Here is a 19,910-nt window from a genome sequence, read left to right as displayed (position 1 = left end):
AAAGTGCTTCAGTGAATATTTGTCATCAGCTGAGAGGAAATGTTTCCAGCACAAAACTACTTTCTGCTGCAGCGTTCATCAACACAACTTCACAGTGAGACACAAACTGATGGTGACACCACTTTTCTTTCTGTTCATGGAAAAGAGGTGCGTTTGTTTTACTCTTCTAAGCAAACAGAGGCACCAGCTAATTGAGGAACAAGGTACCACAGAGGAACACAAGACATTTACTGTAAGACAGTTACATCTTACGTCCTCAACTTCTACATCAGCAGTTAATATAGATTTAAATTGATTCAGATTTTTAAGTGATTAATCATTAATAAAGAATTGATGTGCTCTATGTCTGTTGATTAAAAAAATAGAAGAGCATTAATGTTTTTCTTTTATATAATTAGAAAAAGTCTAAATAAATAGTAAATAGTAGTAGTTTATTTTTGGAACTTTGAGGAACATTAGGTCACATATAATGACTAATTTATGTACAAAATCAGAAAACTATAAACAGTGACATAACATTTTGCCACTTTATTTTTAACAACACTATTAACAAAAAAAAAAAGGAAAAATCCTCATGGAGAATACATCTCTGTGTCTAGAAAACTGCTGCATAAAGATCTAGTTAAGTTAATGACTCATAACCTGAGAGTTTCCAGTTTACAGTGTGGATTCTCCAGTCCAGCAGACAGAAGCTTCAATCCTGAATTCTGAAGGTTGTTGTTACTCAGGTCCAGTTCTCTCAGACTAGAGGACTGGGAGCTGAGAACTGAGGACAGAGCTTCACAGCTTCTCTCTGAGAGGTTACAGCCACTCAGTCTGGAAAACAGTGATGGATAAGATGACAACATTTGTGTCAAACTGTAATTGTCTCAATTCCTGCCTGATGCTGGTCCAGTTTGTTTCTCTCTCTCTTTCACCTGGTCCCACTCCTGCTGCTCTGCTCCCCAGCCACTTCCTGCTATGCCCATAAATGGACTGACTTACTCTTACTCCTGTTCCTTTCTATCTCTAGTTTAGGTTGTTACTTTGTTCCCCACCGTGCTTCAGAGTGTTTTTTGTTGTCACTTCGTTTTTGTGTTTAGACCAGTTTCTTACTGTGTTCTTTTGATACCTCCCTCTAGTTAGTTTCCCATTTTCTCTGCTTTTGAGATTGTGTTATAATAAATCCTTTTCTTTGCATTACTTGTGTCTCGTGACTCCATTCCCAGACAGTAGTCAACTTTAATGTTAACCCTGAACTCCAAAGATACAACACAGTGAAATAAAATCAGACAGGAAAGTACAGTTACTTTATATAATGTAAAAATACTGACGAGAACCTTTTGCAACTTAAAACTTGTGATAATACAAAGTTTTATCTGCTTGGGAGCAGTTATGGACTTTTTAAATATCTCCAGTTATTTAAAACAGAAACTTAGCCCTGACCTGAGAGTTTCCAGTTTACAGTGTGGGTTCTCCAGTCCAGCAGACAGAAGCTTCACTCCTGAATCCTGTAGGTTGTTGTTACTCAGGTCCAGTTCTCTCAGACTAGAGGACTGGGAGCTGAGAACTGAGGACAGAGCTTCACAGCTTCTCTCTGAGAAGTTACAGCCACTCAGTCTGAAAAACAGTGATGGATAAGATGACAACATTTTTGTCAAACTGTAATTGTCTCAATTCCTGCCTGATGCTGGTCCAGTTTGTTTCTCTCTCTCTTTCACCTGGTCCCACTCCTGCTGCTCTGCTCCCCAGCCACTTCCTGCTGTGCCCATACATGGACTGACTTACTCTTCCATACATGGACCGACTTACTCTTCCATACATGGACCTACTTACTCTTCCATTCCCTCTGCACTAATTACTGATCAGTTCCACCTGTATTCACCCTCTCCTTTATAAGCTGCTTTCACCCCTCAGTTCTGACTATGATTCTCCAGCCATTTCCCTGCCTTGTTCCCTGCCTTGCTCCCCTGTCCATGACCCTGGACCTCACCCTCTAGTTATTTCCTTCAAGCCCTTTTTCTCAGACCTTTTCTCCCTCACTCACCAGCCCTGGGATAACAGACTTTGTACATCAGCCAGTGTGAGTTTTTGCCTGCATCTGTGCAGTGATTTCCTGTTGCTCCTTTATGTCTCTAGTTTAGGTTGTTACTTTGTTCCTCACTGTGCTTCAGGTTGTTTTTTGTTGTCACTTTGTTTTTTTGTTTAGATCATTTTCCTGATGTGTTCTTTTGATACCTCCCTCTAGTTAGTTTCCAATTTCTCGTCTTTTGAGATTGTGTTATAATAAATTCTTTTCATTGGATTATTTGTGTCTTATGACTCCATTCCCTGACAGTAATCACCTTTAATGTTGACCCTGAACTAAAAAGATACAAAACAGTGAAATTAAATCAGACAGGAAAGTAAAGTTATTTTCTATATTGTAAAAAACTGATGAGAAACTTCTGCAACTTTAAACTTGTGACATTACAAAGTTTAATCTGCTTGGGAGCAGTTTTGGACATTTTAAATATCTCCAGTTATTTAAAACAGAAACTTGACCTGACCTGAGAGTTTCCAGTTTCCAGTGTGGATTCTCCAGTCCAGCAGACAGAAGCTTCACTCCTGAATCCTGCATGTTGTTGTTACTCAGGTCCAGTTCTCTCAGACTAGAGGACTGGGAGCTGAGAACTGAGGACAGAGCTTCACAGCTTCTCTCTGAGACGTTACAGCCACTCAGTCTGAAAAACAGTGATATATAAGATGAAAACATTTGTGTCAAACTATAATTGTCACAATTCCTGCTTGATGCTGGCCCAGTTTTGTTTCTCTCTCTCTTTCACCTGGTCCCACTCCTGCTGCTCTGCTCCCCAGCCACTTCCTGCTATGCACATATGTTACACCCTGAAAAGGGAGAAAATCAGGACATATGACGCACACGGACTTCACTCTATGGCGTCTTTATCCAGAATCATTTTACACAACATAACAAACATGGAAGCAAGCATTTTACACAATATATGTACTGACATTACATTATACGTCAGAATACATCTGTCTCAGTTGCTCAAATTCTGTCCCTTATACAGAAAATGTACATATAATCAGTCCACTAACTCTCATCATGTTTTCAAACAGCAACAACCAAACAAGAAACACACAGAACACCATGTGAATTCACATTTACATCATCCTGTTAAATTTCCCTTTATCCTGTCAGATTTAGCTGACCCCTGTTAGTATACATATAGTAACCGTAACATAAATATGTTTTAATACACACATACAACATTTACATTTCAACATTCCACCACGTGTAGAGCTAACGGCGCACATTGAGCTAACCATGCACGTTGACACCGTCTACCACCTGGGTGCTAATACCTCCATTACGTTTGTAATAAGTTCCATTAACCCGAATATGCAATAAACTCAATTTCTTCTACTTTACTATACATGTATACATTCTTTATGGCCTATCCATAACGTTTTACCCTTACATTTATCACACATTATACATGCAACACAGCGCATTTTCACTCGTTATTACCGACCGTACATTGTGCCACACTTGCTAGCTTACTAGCTACTTCCATCGTTACATAAACAAACTATGTCATGCACACAGTTATTCGAACAGTTATTAACGTTATAAAACAAACTTAAATCAACATTTATTTACTTACTGGAGATATATACAAAACTTAGAACAGTTTCAAATACCTGAAAAGGGAGAAAATCAGGAAAGATGACGCACACGGACTTCACTCTATGGCGTCTTTATCCAGAATGAAGCTACCGCGGCGATACTCCCTCTACTGGATACTCAGGTATAACTAATTAATTACAATGTGAACTCACCCAGCCGATTCAGCAAATTCCCTACTTTATCACAGACTACCCTGCTATTTTCTATATAAGGAATTGCATTTCTGTCTGGAACATTAACACTGTTTATAATACATATTTAACATATTTCAACTATTTTAAAAGAAGACAAACTCCACAAATAAACTCTGCATCCTGTACACTATTCTCTCAATTCCAAACTTACTCAAACTTTAACAATACTGTCCTAAACTTCATCATCTGTTACTCTATAATTTCCATCTACTACACTCTCCCCTGCAAAATCGTCGTCCCGACATCCAATTACTTGAAAGGGGACTCAATTTACATTCTAACACCTATACATGAAGACTGGTTGGTAGCCCCGGATGTGCTCTCCCCACATAGTTACCGGTCCATAGTCTTGACTTACTATTGAGTGGTACTGACAGGGCGTTACAAAAGAACTGCTTGTTTTGTAACACATCGGAGTCCCTAATCGGTCATATGTAAAGAGTTTAGGGGCTCTCCTTTCCCTTTTTGGCCTATGGTAACTTGGCTCCTCTTCATCGACAGTCTCACTGGAGGTTGAGTGTGGAGAGTATGGCACATCCCCTCCTTCAGTTACCTCAACCAACTGTTCCTCAGAATGGCTGTTGTCATTATCTTCAACCTCAGCATTTTTCTGCATGTGAGGATTGCTCTGCTCATTTGTTTCCTCAGATCCAGATCCTGTATTTGTTACCTGCATCCCAAGCTCATGGTCCTCTGGTATGATGACATGCACGGTATCTCTCAATGCCTCTGGTGGATCGGTTGACCTTGTGGGAGGATGTATCACAGGTTCCAGGAAATACCCATATTCATCCTCTTCATCCTCTTCCTCCCCATCTGGGCTCCTAGAGGGGAGTATTGGTGTGGTTTTCCTTTCCTTTGGTTTTGTCATGGGATTCAGTTCCAAAGGCAGATGGTCACACGGTAACAACAGGTTTCGATGTAACACTCTTGATCTTCCTCTTCCGTGCTCGGGTTTCACTTCATATATTGGGACTCCTTCGCCCATCTGCCGAACAACAACATGAACATCATCTTCCCAGTGGTTGCGGAGTTTCCCAGTCCCACCTCTGGGTGACAAATTCCTGACGAGGACACGATCACCTGGATGCAGTATGGAACTTCGCACCTTCCCATGCGTAATTCCGCTTACTCCTTCCTGCTGCCTTGCTTGTGTTCTCTCGTACTATGTCGTAGGCTTGTTGCATTTCCTGTTTCCATCTCTCCATGTATGCCTGTTGGTTAGCGTTCCCGCTCCCAGAGATGAGGCCGAACATGAGGTCAATTGGTAGTCGTGACGACCTTCCAAACAGTAGATAGAAAGGTGAAAACCCTGTTACTTCTGACTTGGTGCAGTTATATGCATAAATGAGTTTATTCAACGACCCTTTCCAATTTGTTTTCTCTTTTTCAGTGAGTGTCTTGAGCATCTGCAGGAGGGTACGGTTAAAACGTTCCACCTGCCCATTCCCTTGGGGGTGGTATGGTGTCGTTCTTGACCCTAACACACCGCAGTTCCTCTTCAGTTGGGCAAAGAGTTGATTCTCAAACTCACCTCCCTGATCATGGTGGATTCGAGCTGGAAGTCCAAACTTTAAAGCATAGTCATTAAAAATCCGATCTGCAACAGTTTTGGCAGACTTTGAGGTGGTGGGATATGCCTGGGCGAAGCGGGTGAAGTGGTCAACAATGACCAATATGTATTCATATCCGCCTTGGCATTTGTCCAGGTGGAGGAAATCAATGGACACCAACTCAAAGGGCTGCGTGGTTACAACATTAACCAGTGGGGCTCTTGTCTCTCTGCAGGGTATCTTTTGTTTCAGGCATGTGCAGGTTCTAGCCACATAGTGTTCTATTTCCTTTTGCATATAGGGCCAAAAGAATCTCTCTCTGATCAGTGATGTTGTTCGATCAATGCCTTGGTGGCCCATCTCATCGTGTAGCTCCTTCAAAACTGTAGCTTTATACTTTTCGGGTAATACCAACTGATTGTATTTTCCTGCCTTTCGAAAGAGGATACCATCCTCATTCATGTAAAGTTTCTCCCACCAACGTAGAAGGCATCTACTCTGACTGCTGAGGGTTTTCATCTTAGATTCAGATGGTTTTGTGTTCGTGAGTTTGAGTTGTATCACTGAGCTTATGTGTTGGTCGTTCCGTTGTGCTTGCCTGATCTCTGGTGCAGACAGAGGCCTTAGTCCGTTCTCACTCTCAATGTCACACTGCAAGGGTGATGATAACATTGCACACGCCCAAAGTGAAGAGTCTTGGGTCTGAAAGGCTTGGGTTGCTGCAGCCACACAGTCAGATGAAAGCTCTTCTGTGCAGTGACTCATCATGGCTTCTATGTCCACAGGCATTCTGGACAAGCTGTCTGCATCCACGTTCTCTCTGCCTGGGCGGTATCGGATGGTGAAGTGAAAGTCTGCAAGTTCTGCCACCCACCTGAATCCGGTGGCGTTTAGTTTGGCACTGGACAATATGTACGTCAGGGGATTGTTGTCACTAAACACAGTGAATGTGGGAGCATAGTATAAATAATCCCTAAATTTCTCTGTGACTGCCCACTTTAACGCCAGAAATTCTAATTTACCAGAGTGTAGATGGTAATTTCGTTCTGGTGCAGTCAGTGTTCTTGATCCGTAGGCTATCACACGAAGTTTTCCCTCTTGCTGTTGGTACAGTACGGCCCCGAGCCCCTGATTGGAGGCATCTGTGTGCAATATGAACGGCTGTGAGAAGTCTGGGAACCCAAGCACTGGAGGCTCAACAAGACAATCTATTAGCCTCTCAAGTATGATCTGATGTTCTTCAGTCCACACAATTGGGGTGTGTGAAGGCACTCCCTTGTCTCTCCTCTTCAGATGTCCATCATTTGGATTTGTCCTGGTCTGTTTTTCTTTGTGACTGTCTGCTGTCCCTTTCAACAGATTGTAAAGTGGTCCTGCGATCCGAGAGAAATCTTTTATGTATTGCCTATAGTAACCCAATAAGCCCATTACTGCTCTCAGTTGCCCCACCGTACTGGGTCTCTTGTCCTTTAATGCCTTCACAGCTAGGGTATCAGCTGGATCTATTTTGCTACCTTCAGCTGAGACAATCCTCCCAAGATAGCGAACCTTGCGCTTAAACACCTGGCATTTGCTTGGTTTCAGCTTTATCCCATACTTTCTTAGCTGCTGGAGTACACGCCTCACGTGAGCCACATGATCTTCAAAAGACTGGCTGTAAACCAAAGTGTCATCCAGGTAAGGAACACAGATATTGTCTCGTAAATCCTCCAAACATTCCTCCATGCAGCGCTGAAATGCTGCAGGGGCATTCATCAATCCAAATGGAATCCTGATCCATTCAAAGAGACCCCATGGAGTCACAAATGCAGTCAAGGGCCTGCTGGCTTCATCCATGAAACCCTGATGGTAGGCCTTGCCTTGGTCCAACACCGAAAACCAACTATTGCCTCCAAGGCTGTCAAGGATGTCCTGTACTCGTGGGATTGGTTGTCGATCAGGATGTGTTTTTCGATTCAGTTCTCTGTAGTCTATACAAAGGCGGAGACTACCATCTTTTTTTCTCACACACACAACTGGCGCGGAGTAGGGTGACTTAGACGCTTGTATCCACCCCTGGGCAATGAGGTTGTGGAGATAGTCTTTTATCTCTTTGTAAAGTGGCTTTGGCACTGAGAGGTAAGTGCGTGCTACTGGCTCTATATCCTTCAGAGATATGCTCAGTTTCAGGGTTGGAATGTTCCCAATATCATTGTCGGACTTTGAAAATGATGCACTCTCTTCTCGCAGCATTTTCTGCACCTCCACCTTTTCTGGCTGGCTGAGATGGTTTAAGTCAACAGGTGGATCCCACACACTATCATCACGTTCCTCACTGCCTACCTCAATATCATTCACTGACGCTGTGGGAGGAGGAATGTGTTTCTCAAAGGCACTAGCTGGGTACACAGCTTGCACTTGGTTCAATGTGCCCACTAGAGTCTTTCCAAAGAGTGTGATATCATGATCAGTGGGGTTTTGGACATCAACTACCATGTAAGGAGGGGCTCCACCTCTCAGCGTCACCAGCGTCTCACAAAATTCAAGCCCTTCAGGCCATTGGGGGTTTACATCTGGCTCAAAGAGAAGTGTGACGTCTCTTTTTGGTGACTGGATGTTCACTTTACATTCAATCTGAACAGAGGTGTGTTTTGGGATGTTCACTTTTTCTTTTGCAGTGCGTGCTACATATTCGCATGATGTTCCAACACTCACGAGGTCAATGAAAGCAGGAACACTGTTGTTATCTAAACTGGGAAAGGTAGCTCTGAGGATTGCATGTAACTGTTCTTTGTTTGTCTCATCTGAGTCTTCAACAGCCCTTTTGACTATCTGTTCAATGACATTATAGCCTATTATGGGTTGAGACAGGCTTCTGCCCTTCATAACTAGTATCGGAACAATAAGTTCCCCTGCAGCAGCACAATCTGCAGCTAGCCTAAAGGTAGTCTCTATCCAGCCCATATATGGCATGCTCTGTCCATTTGCAGCTGTTATTTTCAAGTCATCTGGTCCATCAACTAAGTCTGACACATCTCTCAATTTTTCATGGGGCAAATGTCTTTTTTTCCAGTTTTCACTCACTATGGATACTTGAGAACCAGTATCCCATAATGCCTGGGTCTTACTGCCTTGGATATAACACTCAATGACACACCGTTTTCCCACTAAATCCACGAGCCGAGGCTGGCTGTTTCCTGTTGCAGTGTCTCTACTATTTACTTTATTGCAGTTATCTGGCTTACACTGTTTTCTGTGCTCAGCCCAATGTGCCACTTGACAACTTTTTGTGCAGTAAGTACCCCTCTTACAAGATGAACACACCTTAATCTTTCGGCCTACTGGAATAAAACCACAATGCAGACACCTCTGTTGGGACTTCGTATTGCTCCTGGTTACTCCCTGTCCCGTGGGGGTAACCCTCTCTCGTTTAAATGATTCTCTGGTTTTGACACACCGACTCTGCACCCAGCAAGGAAATGCTCCCCACTACCACATCTGTAACAGTGGGTACAGTACTCAACATTATTTTGATAACAGCTGAAACATCTTCGCTGCCGTGCACGGTGTGAAGGATAGTGGTAGTGTTGTCTGGCGAACCGTTGTTGGTACTGGGCCACATCACCCCTTACTCCTGGTCCTGGGGGAGGCCAAAGATTTTGCCATTGTTGCTGTTGGGACTGAGGGGCAGGGAAGTACTCTTGAACTACTGGCGGGGGTTGATGTTGAGGTGGTACTGGAGGGGATTGTCGGATTGACTCTTTTATTTGAGCAACTTCAGCAGCAAGAGTTTTTAGCACAGCCATGTCTGAGCGAACCTCTCTCAGTTCGTTCAGTACAGTTGGCTCTATCTTATTTGAAGTGTCTTTATTTGAGTCTTTCTTTCTTTTTTCAGCTGATTCATCACTCGCCTGACCTGAGTGCACAAAAGCTGGCCGCTGTTGCATCATTTGCCTCCGTTTGTTCTGTCTCTCCGCCTCATTTGCACATGCGATGTTTAGCTTTTCAAGGAGCAGTTCATCACAACAAGTCTGCTGTTGTAAGTACGGGAGGAGGTCGCTCCTGATGCTATCATTCTGCAAGCCTGTGAGAACGGTATGGAGGAACATGCTCTGCACAAGGATAGGGTCATATTTCAAGGCTGAGTCAGCTTCCTGTGAAGCAAAAAGAATTTTCTGTCTCAAGTCAAGAGCCCTAATCACAAAATTCTGTGGGCTTTCCTTGCTACTCTGTACTTCTGAGGTTAGCTGTTTGTACAACTCTGTTGCACCTTTTTCCTGATAGTGGAAGCGGAGAATACGCCTCAAGGTGGGTAAAGTCAAATGTGGCTTTCCCTCAAGGTAACTGCGGAGTTGTAGACCTGGTGCTATGGCCCTGATCACAGCATCAACTATCTCTGGTTCAGGAAAGCCTTTACTGATGCCTTGTTCAATTTGGTGGGCTAGACTTGAAAAACTAAGCTTCTCTTTTTGCCCTGGCTCACCAATCTGACCAGATATTTTGAATTCTCTGCTCCACTGAAATGGGAAACGTGTCTGCAGAGGCTGCTGCTGAGCTGGAACTTCAGCTTGTCTCGTGCTGCTACCACTAGTGTTTACTGACTCCTGAGCTGCACTAGGGTTTTCTTGAAGAGATAACTTCAATGCTAACTTCATTGCTTCTAGTTCTTTCATCAACCTTTCTTGGTCTGAAGGAACAACAGACAGTTTCTGTGCTACCCCAAGCCCTGCTTCATCTAATGCTCTATTCTCAATAGATTCACGTGATTCACTGATTTTATCCCTTAACATTAACAGCTCGGCCATGCCCCCATCTTCTAAATCTTCCACTTCATCCCTGTTCAAATGTTTTACAATAACTGAAATGAGGAAGGAACGGCTCTTGCCAGTTAAATCTATCTGTATCAAACACTCAATGTCCAGAAAATTACAGACTTCAATGAGAGTTTCTCTTGTTAATGTGTACAATGTTCCTATCACCTCAAGTTTGAAGTCCTCAAGTGTTGTTGAATCCATCCTGAAAGCTCCTGAACAATCCTCAATAGCTGCTGTTGTCACTTTAAGCACCTACTGATCTCTGCTTGTTGTAGCCAGCCGTCTGCAAGCCCGAGGTGGAAAGCCACGCCGTTTCTCGCTGAATTTCCACGTGCTAGTGCTGTACCTCAAACTGCCTTTGGTCGCTGAAAGCTGATGCCGGTTGTCACTGCTGCTCCTGGTCTACTGCACGCTGCTAGTGGACCGTTGTGGACTGCTGACACACCGCTGTACACTCTCAATGGACCGCTGCAAAACCAGGGACAGACCACTGTACACTGCTACCAGGCCGCCACGCGCTGCTGTTGACAAAAGGGGTTCGGGATGAATAGTGAGAGGAATGTCTGCCGTCTAGAAACTGTCCCTAATCACATTTCATCCCAGCGGTGCCTCCAAATGTTACACCCTGAAAAGGGAGAAAATCAGGAAAGATGACGCACACGGACTTCACTCTATGGCGTCTTTATCCAGAATCATTTTACACAACATAACAAACATGGAAGCAAGCATTTTACACAATATATCTACTGACATTACATTATACGTCAGAATACATCTGTCTCAGTTGCTCAAATTCTGTCCCTTATACAGAAAATGTACATATAATCAGTCCACTCACTCTCATCATGTTTTCAAACAGCAACAACCAAACAAGAAACACACAGAACACCATGTGAATTCACATTTACATCATCCTGTTAAATTTCCCTTTATCCTGTCAGATTTAGCTGCTAAATTACTTTTAAACAACATTTTTCTTGACCCCTGTTAGTATACATATAGTAACCGTAACATAAATATGTTTTAATACACACATACAACATTTACATTTCAACATTCCACCACGTGTAGAGCTAACGGCGCACATTGAGCTAACCATGCCTGTTGACACCGTCTACCACCTGGGTGCTAACATCTCCATTACGTTTGTAATAAGTTCCATTAACCCGAATATGCAATAAACTCAATTTCTTCTACTTTACTATACATGTAGACATTCTTTATGGCCTATCCATAACGTTTTACACCTACATTTATCACACATTATACATACAACACAGCGCATTTTCACTCGTTGTTACCGAACGTACATTGTGCCACACTTGCTAGCTTACTAGCTACTTCCATCACTGCATAAACAAACTATGTCATGCACACAGTTATTCGTACAGTTATTAACGTTATAAAACAAACTTAAATCAACATTTACTTACTTACTGGACATATACACAAAACTTAGAAAGGTTTCAAATACCTGAAAAGGGAGAAAATCAGGAAAGATGACGCACACGGACTTCACTCTATGGCGTCTTTATCCAGAATGAAGCTACCGCGGCGATACTCCCTCTACTGGATACTCAGGTATAACTAATTAATTACAATGTGAACTCACCCAGCCGATTCAGCTAATTCCCTGCTTTATCACAGACTACACTGCTATTTTATACATAGGGAATTGCATTTCTGTCTGGAACATTAACACTGTTTATAATACATATTTAACATATTTCAACTATTTTAAAAGAAGACAAACTCCACAAATAAACTCTGCATCCTGTACACTATTCTCTCAATTCCAAACTTACTCAAACTTTAACAATACTGTCCTAAACTTCATCATCTGTTACTCTATAATTTCCATCTACTACACATACATGGACTGACTTACTCTTCCATTCCCTCTGCACTAATTACTCATCAGTTCCTCCTGTATTCACCCTCTCCTTTATAAGCTCCCTTCAGCCCTCAGTTCTCTGCTAGATTGTCAGTTCTGTCTATGACTTTCCTGCCTTGTTCCCAGCCTTGCTTCCCTGCCCACGTTATACCCTGGACCTTGTCCTCGCCCTCTAGTGATTTCTTCCAGCCCTGTTTCTCAGACCTTTTCTCCCTCACTCACCAGTCCTTGTATAACGGACTTTGTACCTCAGCCAGTGTGAGTTTTTTCCTGCGTCTGTGCAGTGATTTTCTGTTGTTCCTTTGTATCTCTAGTTTAGGTTGTTACTTTGTTCCCCACCATGCTTCAGGTAGTTTTTTGTGTTTAGACCAGTTTCTTGCTGTGTTCTTTGATACCTCCCTCTAGTTAGTTTTCCGTTGTGTCTGCTTTTGAGATTTTGTTATAATAAATCCTTTTCTTTGCATTACTTTTGTCTCGTGGCTCCATTTCCTGACAGTAATCACGTCTAATGTGGACTGTAAAAGAAATAAAATAAAATCAGACTAGAAAATTGAAAACATGTGTATCATAAAACTAAACTGCTGATGGGAAACTGTTTGATCGTCTCCCAGTTATTTAAACTTCAAGGTTTCCACTTCACGATGTGAATATTCTGGTCAGGACTTTAATGGACATTCAACTATCCACATACTTACAAAGCTCTTTTAGCAGCTTTGATGACTGGCAGCAGCCTAAGAAGAACCTCCTCTGAAGCTGAGTATTTCTTCAGGTCAAACACGTCCAGATTGTTTTCTGATGACAGTAGGATAAAGACCAGAGCTGACCACTGATCAGGAGACAGTTTTTCTGTGGAGAGACTTCCTGAGTCCAGGTACTGTTGGATCTCCTCCACTAAAGAATGATCATTCAGTTCATTTAGACAGTGGAACAGGTTGATGCTTTTCTCTGCTGAGGGAGTCTCTCTGATCTTATTCTTGATGTACCGAACTGTTTCCTGATTGGTCAATGATCTACTTCCTGTCTTTGTCTGCAGACCTCGTAGGAGAGTCTGATTGGTCTGCAGTGAAAGACCAAGGAGAAAGCGGAGAAAAAAGTCCAGGTGTCCATTTGGACTCTGTACGGCCTTGTCCACAGCACTCTGGTGGAGAAGTTTTAGATCAGGTATAAACAGTTTGGACCACAGAGAAGTTGACCGTTCTTCAGACAGCAGATTGACTCCAGAGTTGATGAAGGTCAGATGGACATGAAGAGCAGCCAGAAACTCCTGAACACTCAGATGGACGAAGCAGAACACCCTGTCCTGGTACAGTCCTCTCTCCTCTTTAAAGATCTGTGTGAACACTCCTGAGTACACTGAGGCTGCTCTGATATCGATGCCACACTCTGTCAGGTCTGATTCATAGAAGATCAGGTTTCCTTTCTGCAGCTGCTCAAAAGCCAGTTTTCCCAGAGACTTGATCATCTTCCTGCTCTCTGGACTCCAGTGTGGATCTGTCTCAGCTCCTCCATCATACTTGATGTTCTTCACTTTGGACTGAACCACCAGGAAGTGGATGTACATCTCAGTCAGGGTCTTGGGCAGCTCTCCTCCCTCTCTGGTTTTCAACACATCCTCCAGAACTGTAGCAGTGATCCAGCAGAAGACTGGGATGTGACACATGATGTGGAGGCTTCGTGATGTCTTGATGTGGGAGATGATTCTTCTGGCCTGCTCCTCATCTCTGAACCTCTTCCTGAAGTACTCCTCCTTCTGTGGGTCAGTGAACCCTCTGACCTCTGTCACCATGTCAACACACTTAGGAGGGATCTGATTGGCTGCTGCAGGTCGTGTGGTTATCCAGAGGTGAGCAGAGGGAAGCAGGTTCCGCCTGATCAGGTTTGTCAGCAGCACATCCACTGAGGTGGACTCTGTCACATCAGTCAGGATCTGATTGTTGTGGAAGTCCAGAGGAAGTCGACACTCATCCAGACCGTCCAAGATGAACACAACCTGGAACTCTTCAAACCTGCAGATTCCTGCTTCTTTGGTTTCAGTAAAGAAGTGATGAACAAGTTCCACCAAGCTGAACGTTTTCTCTTTCAGCACATTCAGCTCTCTGAAGGTCAATGGAAATGTGAACTGTATGTCCTGGTTGGCTTTGTCTTCAGCCCAGTCCAGAGTGAACTTCTGTGTTAACACTGTTTTCCCAATGCCAGCCACTCCCTTTGTCATCACTGTTCTAATTGGTTCCTCTCTTCCAGGTGAGCCTTTAAAGATGTCTTCTTGTCTGATGGTTGTTTCTGGTCTGTCTGGTTTCCTGGATGCTGTTTCAATCTGTCTGACCTCATGTTCATCATTGACCTCTCCAGTCCCTCCCTCTGTGATGTAGAGCTCTGTGTAGATCTGGTTCAGAAGGGTTGGGTTTCCTGCTTTAGCAATCGCCTCAAACACACACTGGAACTTCTTCTTCAGATTAGATTTAAATTCATTCTGACAAACTGCAGCTGAAGTTCCTGAATGAAACCACAAAAACATAATCAATATACTTTCTAATGACAACATACTTTGACAGTTTCATGACCCTAAATGATTCACATTTCAACATATTAACACTCCACATCTTCAGCTCTCAGTAAATGTCTCATTTGTCCATGATGTTAAATGTTTAGAGAAATCCTCTTACTGCTCTGCAGACAGTCAGCCAGCTCCTCCTGCTTCATTCTCCTCAGGACGTTCAGTGTGATCTTCAGAAATGCCTCTCTGCTGCTCCTCCTCTGCTCTTCATCCCCACCATCCAACACCTCCTCATCCTCCCTCTGACTCTCTAAGCATTGTGGGTAATCTGGACTCAGAACCTTCTGGATCTTCTTCAGCTCATTTTTCACAAAAGTGACAATGTTCTCCTCCAGCAGCTGGAACAGAAACTATATGAATGACACGATCCAACTCACATCATGGAGCCAAACATCAGATCCATGTTGGACAGACTGACAATCCACTGGTCTAAAAAGTGCAGCATGGAGATTATTGGGAACACAACAGATGGAAAAGTAGTAGTTGGACATGTACAGACCAGAAGTATGGAGTCGAGCTGTGTTGGATGCTGCTGGGCAGACTGACCACTGGGAACCTCTGAGCTCTCCTGGTCCACTCTGTGGAGGAATCATCAAGAATGAGCTCACAGTATGTCTGTCCACACAGAGACACACACAAGGTAAAGGTCCATGAAGAGAGATTTGATGTGAACAGTGAATCAGAGACTCCCTGTAGTGGTGAAGCTTTACTGTCACCAGTCACTTTAGTTTAGTCTCAGCAGCTCTGAACAACAGATATCTCTGCCTCCCTCACTGAACAATGCTCAAGACATCTAGAGACAGAGTCTGCTTGGATCACGCTGGTTGTACTGGGCAGCTCCCAGTCTGAATATGTTGAACTGTGTGAGTATGAGGCAGAGTGCTGCTGCTCACACAATTCACTTTGACTAATTCACATTTGAACAACTTCATTCATTCATTAGTTGGTGGATCCTAAATGAATCTTCAGACGTCAGCTCTGGTACTGACACTGGGGACAAACAGTCCTCTACACTGACTTCAACAACATTACAACTAAAGTCTTCCAACAGGAAGTGAAGAAGAGATTTGATCCATGATCAGAGTGTTTGCTGGAAGAATAGTGAAGAAAGCTTCTCCTTCAAATCAACAGTTCAAACAGAAATCAACTAACTCACATCAGAAATATCCAGAAATCCAAAGAACACAACAATTTATCGTCAGAGAAAGTGTACATCATATTGTTCAGACTGATTTCAAACTCACAACAACTTACTCTGTGTCTGATGAAGGTTGCTGTTTAAAATTAATAGGAGGTTCCTTTGACAGGTCGCTCTTGAAGGACACATAGCTGGGTTCAGGTCCTGGTCCAGGAGATTCTGGTCTTTGATGGGACCTGATAGAAAAACAACTTTGGTGACGCTCACATATTCAGTCAAAGTTTCCTTCATAAATGACAAACAGAATCAGAAGAATAGTAAAAATGTCCTGATGAAATATTCAATTCTAGATGAGACTTGGAGACAGAATCAGTCCGATGGTCTCAGTCATCTCACCTCTGATCTTTGGTCTGGCTCTCATGGTCCCCACACAGAGTGGTTTTAGAGGGAGGGACTCCCTCCTCTCTGTCCTCACACTGATCCATGCTGCTGAATCCACATCCACTTCAGCTCACACACACTTTCTACCTTCATGTGGAGAGGAAACACAAATCATTGATGTGCAGTGAAAACTGAAATCCTCCTTTCCATCATTTCTCCTGGACAAAGATCAGCTGCTCCTCCACTGATTGGCTCTTCTTTCCTCTTTCATATCAGTGTCACCTGAATGCAGTCAGACAGCAGTGAGAGGCAGAGGAAGCTGCCATCAGCTGCTCTACTTCTACTATCACACTTCTAACCACCATTAAGACGAAGTGAAAAAAGTTTTCTAAAAGACACGACAATAACAAGTTCATGCTACAGATACAGATAAATGGGTAAGAATATTTATAATTTAAACTAACTGAACATACATTATTTACTTTGTGACATCTCATTATATCTCTTACAGAGTTCTTATGTTTTTATGTCCATATTCAAAAATAAATGGCGTTTTCTAAGTAACATTAATGTAAAAGAGATAATAATAATAATTCATATCACATTCTCTGACATATAATCTTTACATCATAAACTTATATAACTATTTCATGTGTTTTTATCATTCTACTGTTATAACAACACTGTTTTAACAGATTGTGTCAGATTGTGCTTTAAATTAAGACAATAAAGGGACTGATAAAACACATCCACCCACTACTAAAGATATCTACAATATAATTAAATGAATATCATTCTCAACTCAAATTAAATCACAAAATATATAATTTAAGTGTTCCTTGCATTATGTATTATGTATTGAAAATATTATTTGACAAGAACTTTCCCACATATCTTGTCTATCTTTAGGATCCCGCCTGTCTCAAGGGTCATTACAGACATCCTCTTAGTCCAAACAGGGGGTCACTAACAGACGGACCGCGGTCCGGATCTGGACCCAGAAGCTGTCCCATACGGACCCGGAGCCACAGACCAAACTGAATATTTTGACTCCAAATCTAGAGGGACACCTTAATTTTAATCGGCGCAGCTATTTCACTTATTACCTTTTTTATTTAGCGGACACGAGAACGCATTGGCCAATTGAATGCGAGTTAAGCCATCCCATGTGACTTAACTTAGCCAATCGATTCTGTGGATCACAGGCGGTGAATTTAGCCATTCATCAGTAGATGAAAGAAAGTTCGAGGTTAGAAAGGAATTAATAAAGAAAGACGGTGATAACAGAGAGACAGAGAGGAGAGATACAGACGACAGAGAGGAGAGAGACAGACGACAGAGAGGAGAGATACAGATAACAGAGAGGAGAGATACAGACGACAGAGAGGAGAGAGATACAGACGACAGAGAGGAGAGAGATACAGACGACAGAGAGGAGAGAGATACAGACGACAGAGAGGAGAGAGACAGACGACAGAGAGGAGAGATACAGACGACAGAGAGGAGAGATACAGACGACAGAGAGGAGAGAGAGACAGACGACAGAGAGGAGAGAGATACAGACGACAGAGAGGAGAGAGACAGACGACAGAGAGGAGAGAGAGAGACGACAGAGAGGAGAGAGATAAAGACGACAGAGAGGAGAGAGATACAGACGACAGAGAGGAGAGAGATACAGACGACAGAGAGGAGAGAGATACAGACGACAGAGAGGAGAGAGATACAGACGACAGAGAGAAGAGAAATACAGACGACAGAGAGGAGAGAGACAGACGACAGAGACGAGAGAGATAAAGACGACAGAGAGGAGAGAGACAGACGACAGAGAGGAGAGAGATACAGACGACAGAGAGGAGAGAGATACAGACGACAGAGAGGAGAGAGATACAGACGACAGAGAGGAGAGATACAGACGACAGAGAGGAGAGAGATACAGACGACAGAGAGGAGAGAGATACAGACGACAGAGAGGAGAGATACAGATAACAGAGAGGAGAGAGATACAGACAACAGAGAGGAGAGAGACAGACGACAGAGAGGAGAGATACAGACAACAGAGAGGAGAGAGAGACAGACGACAGAGAGGAGAGATACAGACGACAGAGAGGGAGAGATACAGACGACAGAGAGGAGAGAGATACAGACGACAGAGAGGAGAGAGAGACAGACGACAGAGAGGAGAGATACAGACAACAGAGAGGAGAGATACAGACGACAGAGAGGAGAGAGACAGACGACAGAGAGAAGAGAGAGACAGACGACAGAGAGGAGAGAGATACAGACGACAGAGAGGAGAAAATTGATAAAGTGACGGTAAGACGGAGATAAGGAAGAGATAAATATAAAAATGTCCAAACAAAAGAAAAGTTGACATTGAATATAGAGTTTTTAATCAGGAATGGCAAACCTCCTGTCTGTTCATATTACCCACTGAACTAAACCAATGTGTCTCATATGTTCAGAAACTGTGGCTCTTATTAAAAGAGCCAATGTCAAACGGCATTACGAGACCAAACACAAAGGTTTTGAACACACATACCCACTAAAATCTGAAGTGCGATCACGGAAAGTTTCTAGTCTCAGAGTCCAGTATGACCAGTCCACCAGGATCTGGAGCCACATGCTGAGTTTGATGTTAACAATAATTTGTCAAAAGGTTTTTGAATTGTACTGAATTAATTAGATTCGACAGTCAAGTATTGATTACATGCAGGCGACTTGATAATATATCACAGCAAATAGTTAGACATTATAACCTTCTGGACCTTTGCTTCCAAAGATATTGCATAATCTGAGTTCTTTAAATTTTAGTTGAATACGCCTGCTCTAAACCATGGTTCTTTTGAACTCTTCCCATTTCTTATTTTTCAGGTAACACAACTGTTTAAGCTCATTGGACCTAATTGACAAGTTGGACAAAACAAAACAAAGGAAATCAGAATGTATGTGTCATGATTGACTATTACAGAAAATGGCCACAATCCCACTCTCTGCAGAGCGAGCAGAAGAGGTCACAGAAGAAAATTAATGTATCAGTTTGAGGAACCAAGGCGCATTTTGACTGAGGGGCAGTGAATTAGTAAATGTGGTAATGTTAAATTTATTTTTATTAGTTGCATTTCTAACCTTATTTAATGTCTGTTTTTCAGATATAAATGAAGAGTGAAATCCTTAAATGCTTATGTAATCCTGTCAGTCATCAGACCCGATAAATGACTCTGTTGGAAGAGAAGTTGGGGGTGAGGTTATTTAGTTTATTTCAGCAGACTTTAATTTAATTTGTTTATTTTTTTTAATTACACTATGTAATTGGGTATTTGCACCCACATTGTGGGTCCTACAGGTCTGTTATTACATTACAGCTTTACATCACAATATTGCTCTATACAGCAGGTTGATGTTGTTGTTATGTACATTAAAAAGACAAAGTCATGTTGTAACAAAAGACCTTTTCATCTTTTACAGGCAATCAGTGCTCATCTAACTGTACTCATGAGACTATATAACAGAAACAATGAGGATCAACCAGCATTTACTGACAGCTTTGAAATGAAACATCTGACTAAAGAACAGCTCAAATCTGAAGGTTTGGAGATAACTGTGTTTCATGAAATCAAACAGTAAACATGCATGGCAGGTATATGTACATTTACATTTAGTCATTATCAGACGCTTTTATCCAAAGCAACTTACAAGTGAGGAACAAGGCAAGCAAACAAAATCTAAGTCAAGG

At 42.5% G+C, this 19,910-nt stretch overlaps 2 protein-coding genes across 2 annotated transcripts in view; both read right to left on the bottom strand.

Annotated features, from left to right (window-relative positions):
• LOC113168127 (NACHT, LRR and PYD domains-containing protein 12-like) overlaps positions 1-19,910 on the bottom strand; it is a 260,345-nt gene that overhangs the window by 42,622 nt on the left and 197,813 nt on the right. The window contains exons 7-11 of the mRNA XM_026369133.2: positions 14,876-14,894; positions 12,800-14,582; positions 2,529-2,702; positions 1,426-1,599; positions 643-816 (exon numbers count right to left, since the gene is read on the bottom strand). Coding sequence (XP_026224918.2) covers positions 643-816; positions 1,426-1,599; positions 2,529-2,702; positions 12,800-14,582; positions 14,876-14,894 — 2,324 coding nt within the window. The remainder of the gene's footprint in view (positions 1-642; positions 817-1,425; positions 1,600-2,528; positions 2,703-12,799; positions 14,583-14,875; positions 14,895-19,910) is intronic.
• LOC113168720 (NLR family CARD domain-containing protein 3-like) overlaps positions 1-19,910 on the bottom strand; it is a 434,580-nt gene that overhangs the window by 357,416 nt on the left and 57,254 nt on the right. The gene's annotated exons all lie outside the window — the stretch shown is intronic.

This window comes from Anabas testudineus, chromosome 18 (assembly GCF_900324465.2).
Source record: "Anabas testudineus chromosome 18, fAnaTes1.2, whole genome shotgun sequence".
In the NCBI taxonomy this organism is placed as follows: Eukaryota; Metazoa; Chordata; class Actinopteri; order Anabantiformes; family Anabantidae; genus Anabas; species Anabas testudineus.
The sequence above is the reverse complement of the archived record's forward strand: the minus strand, read 5'-3'. Positions and strand labels throughout refer to the sequence as shown.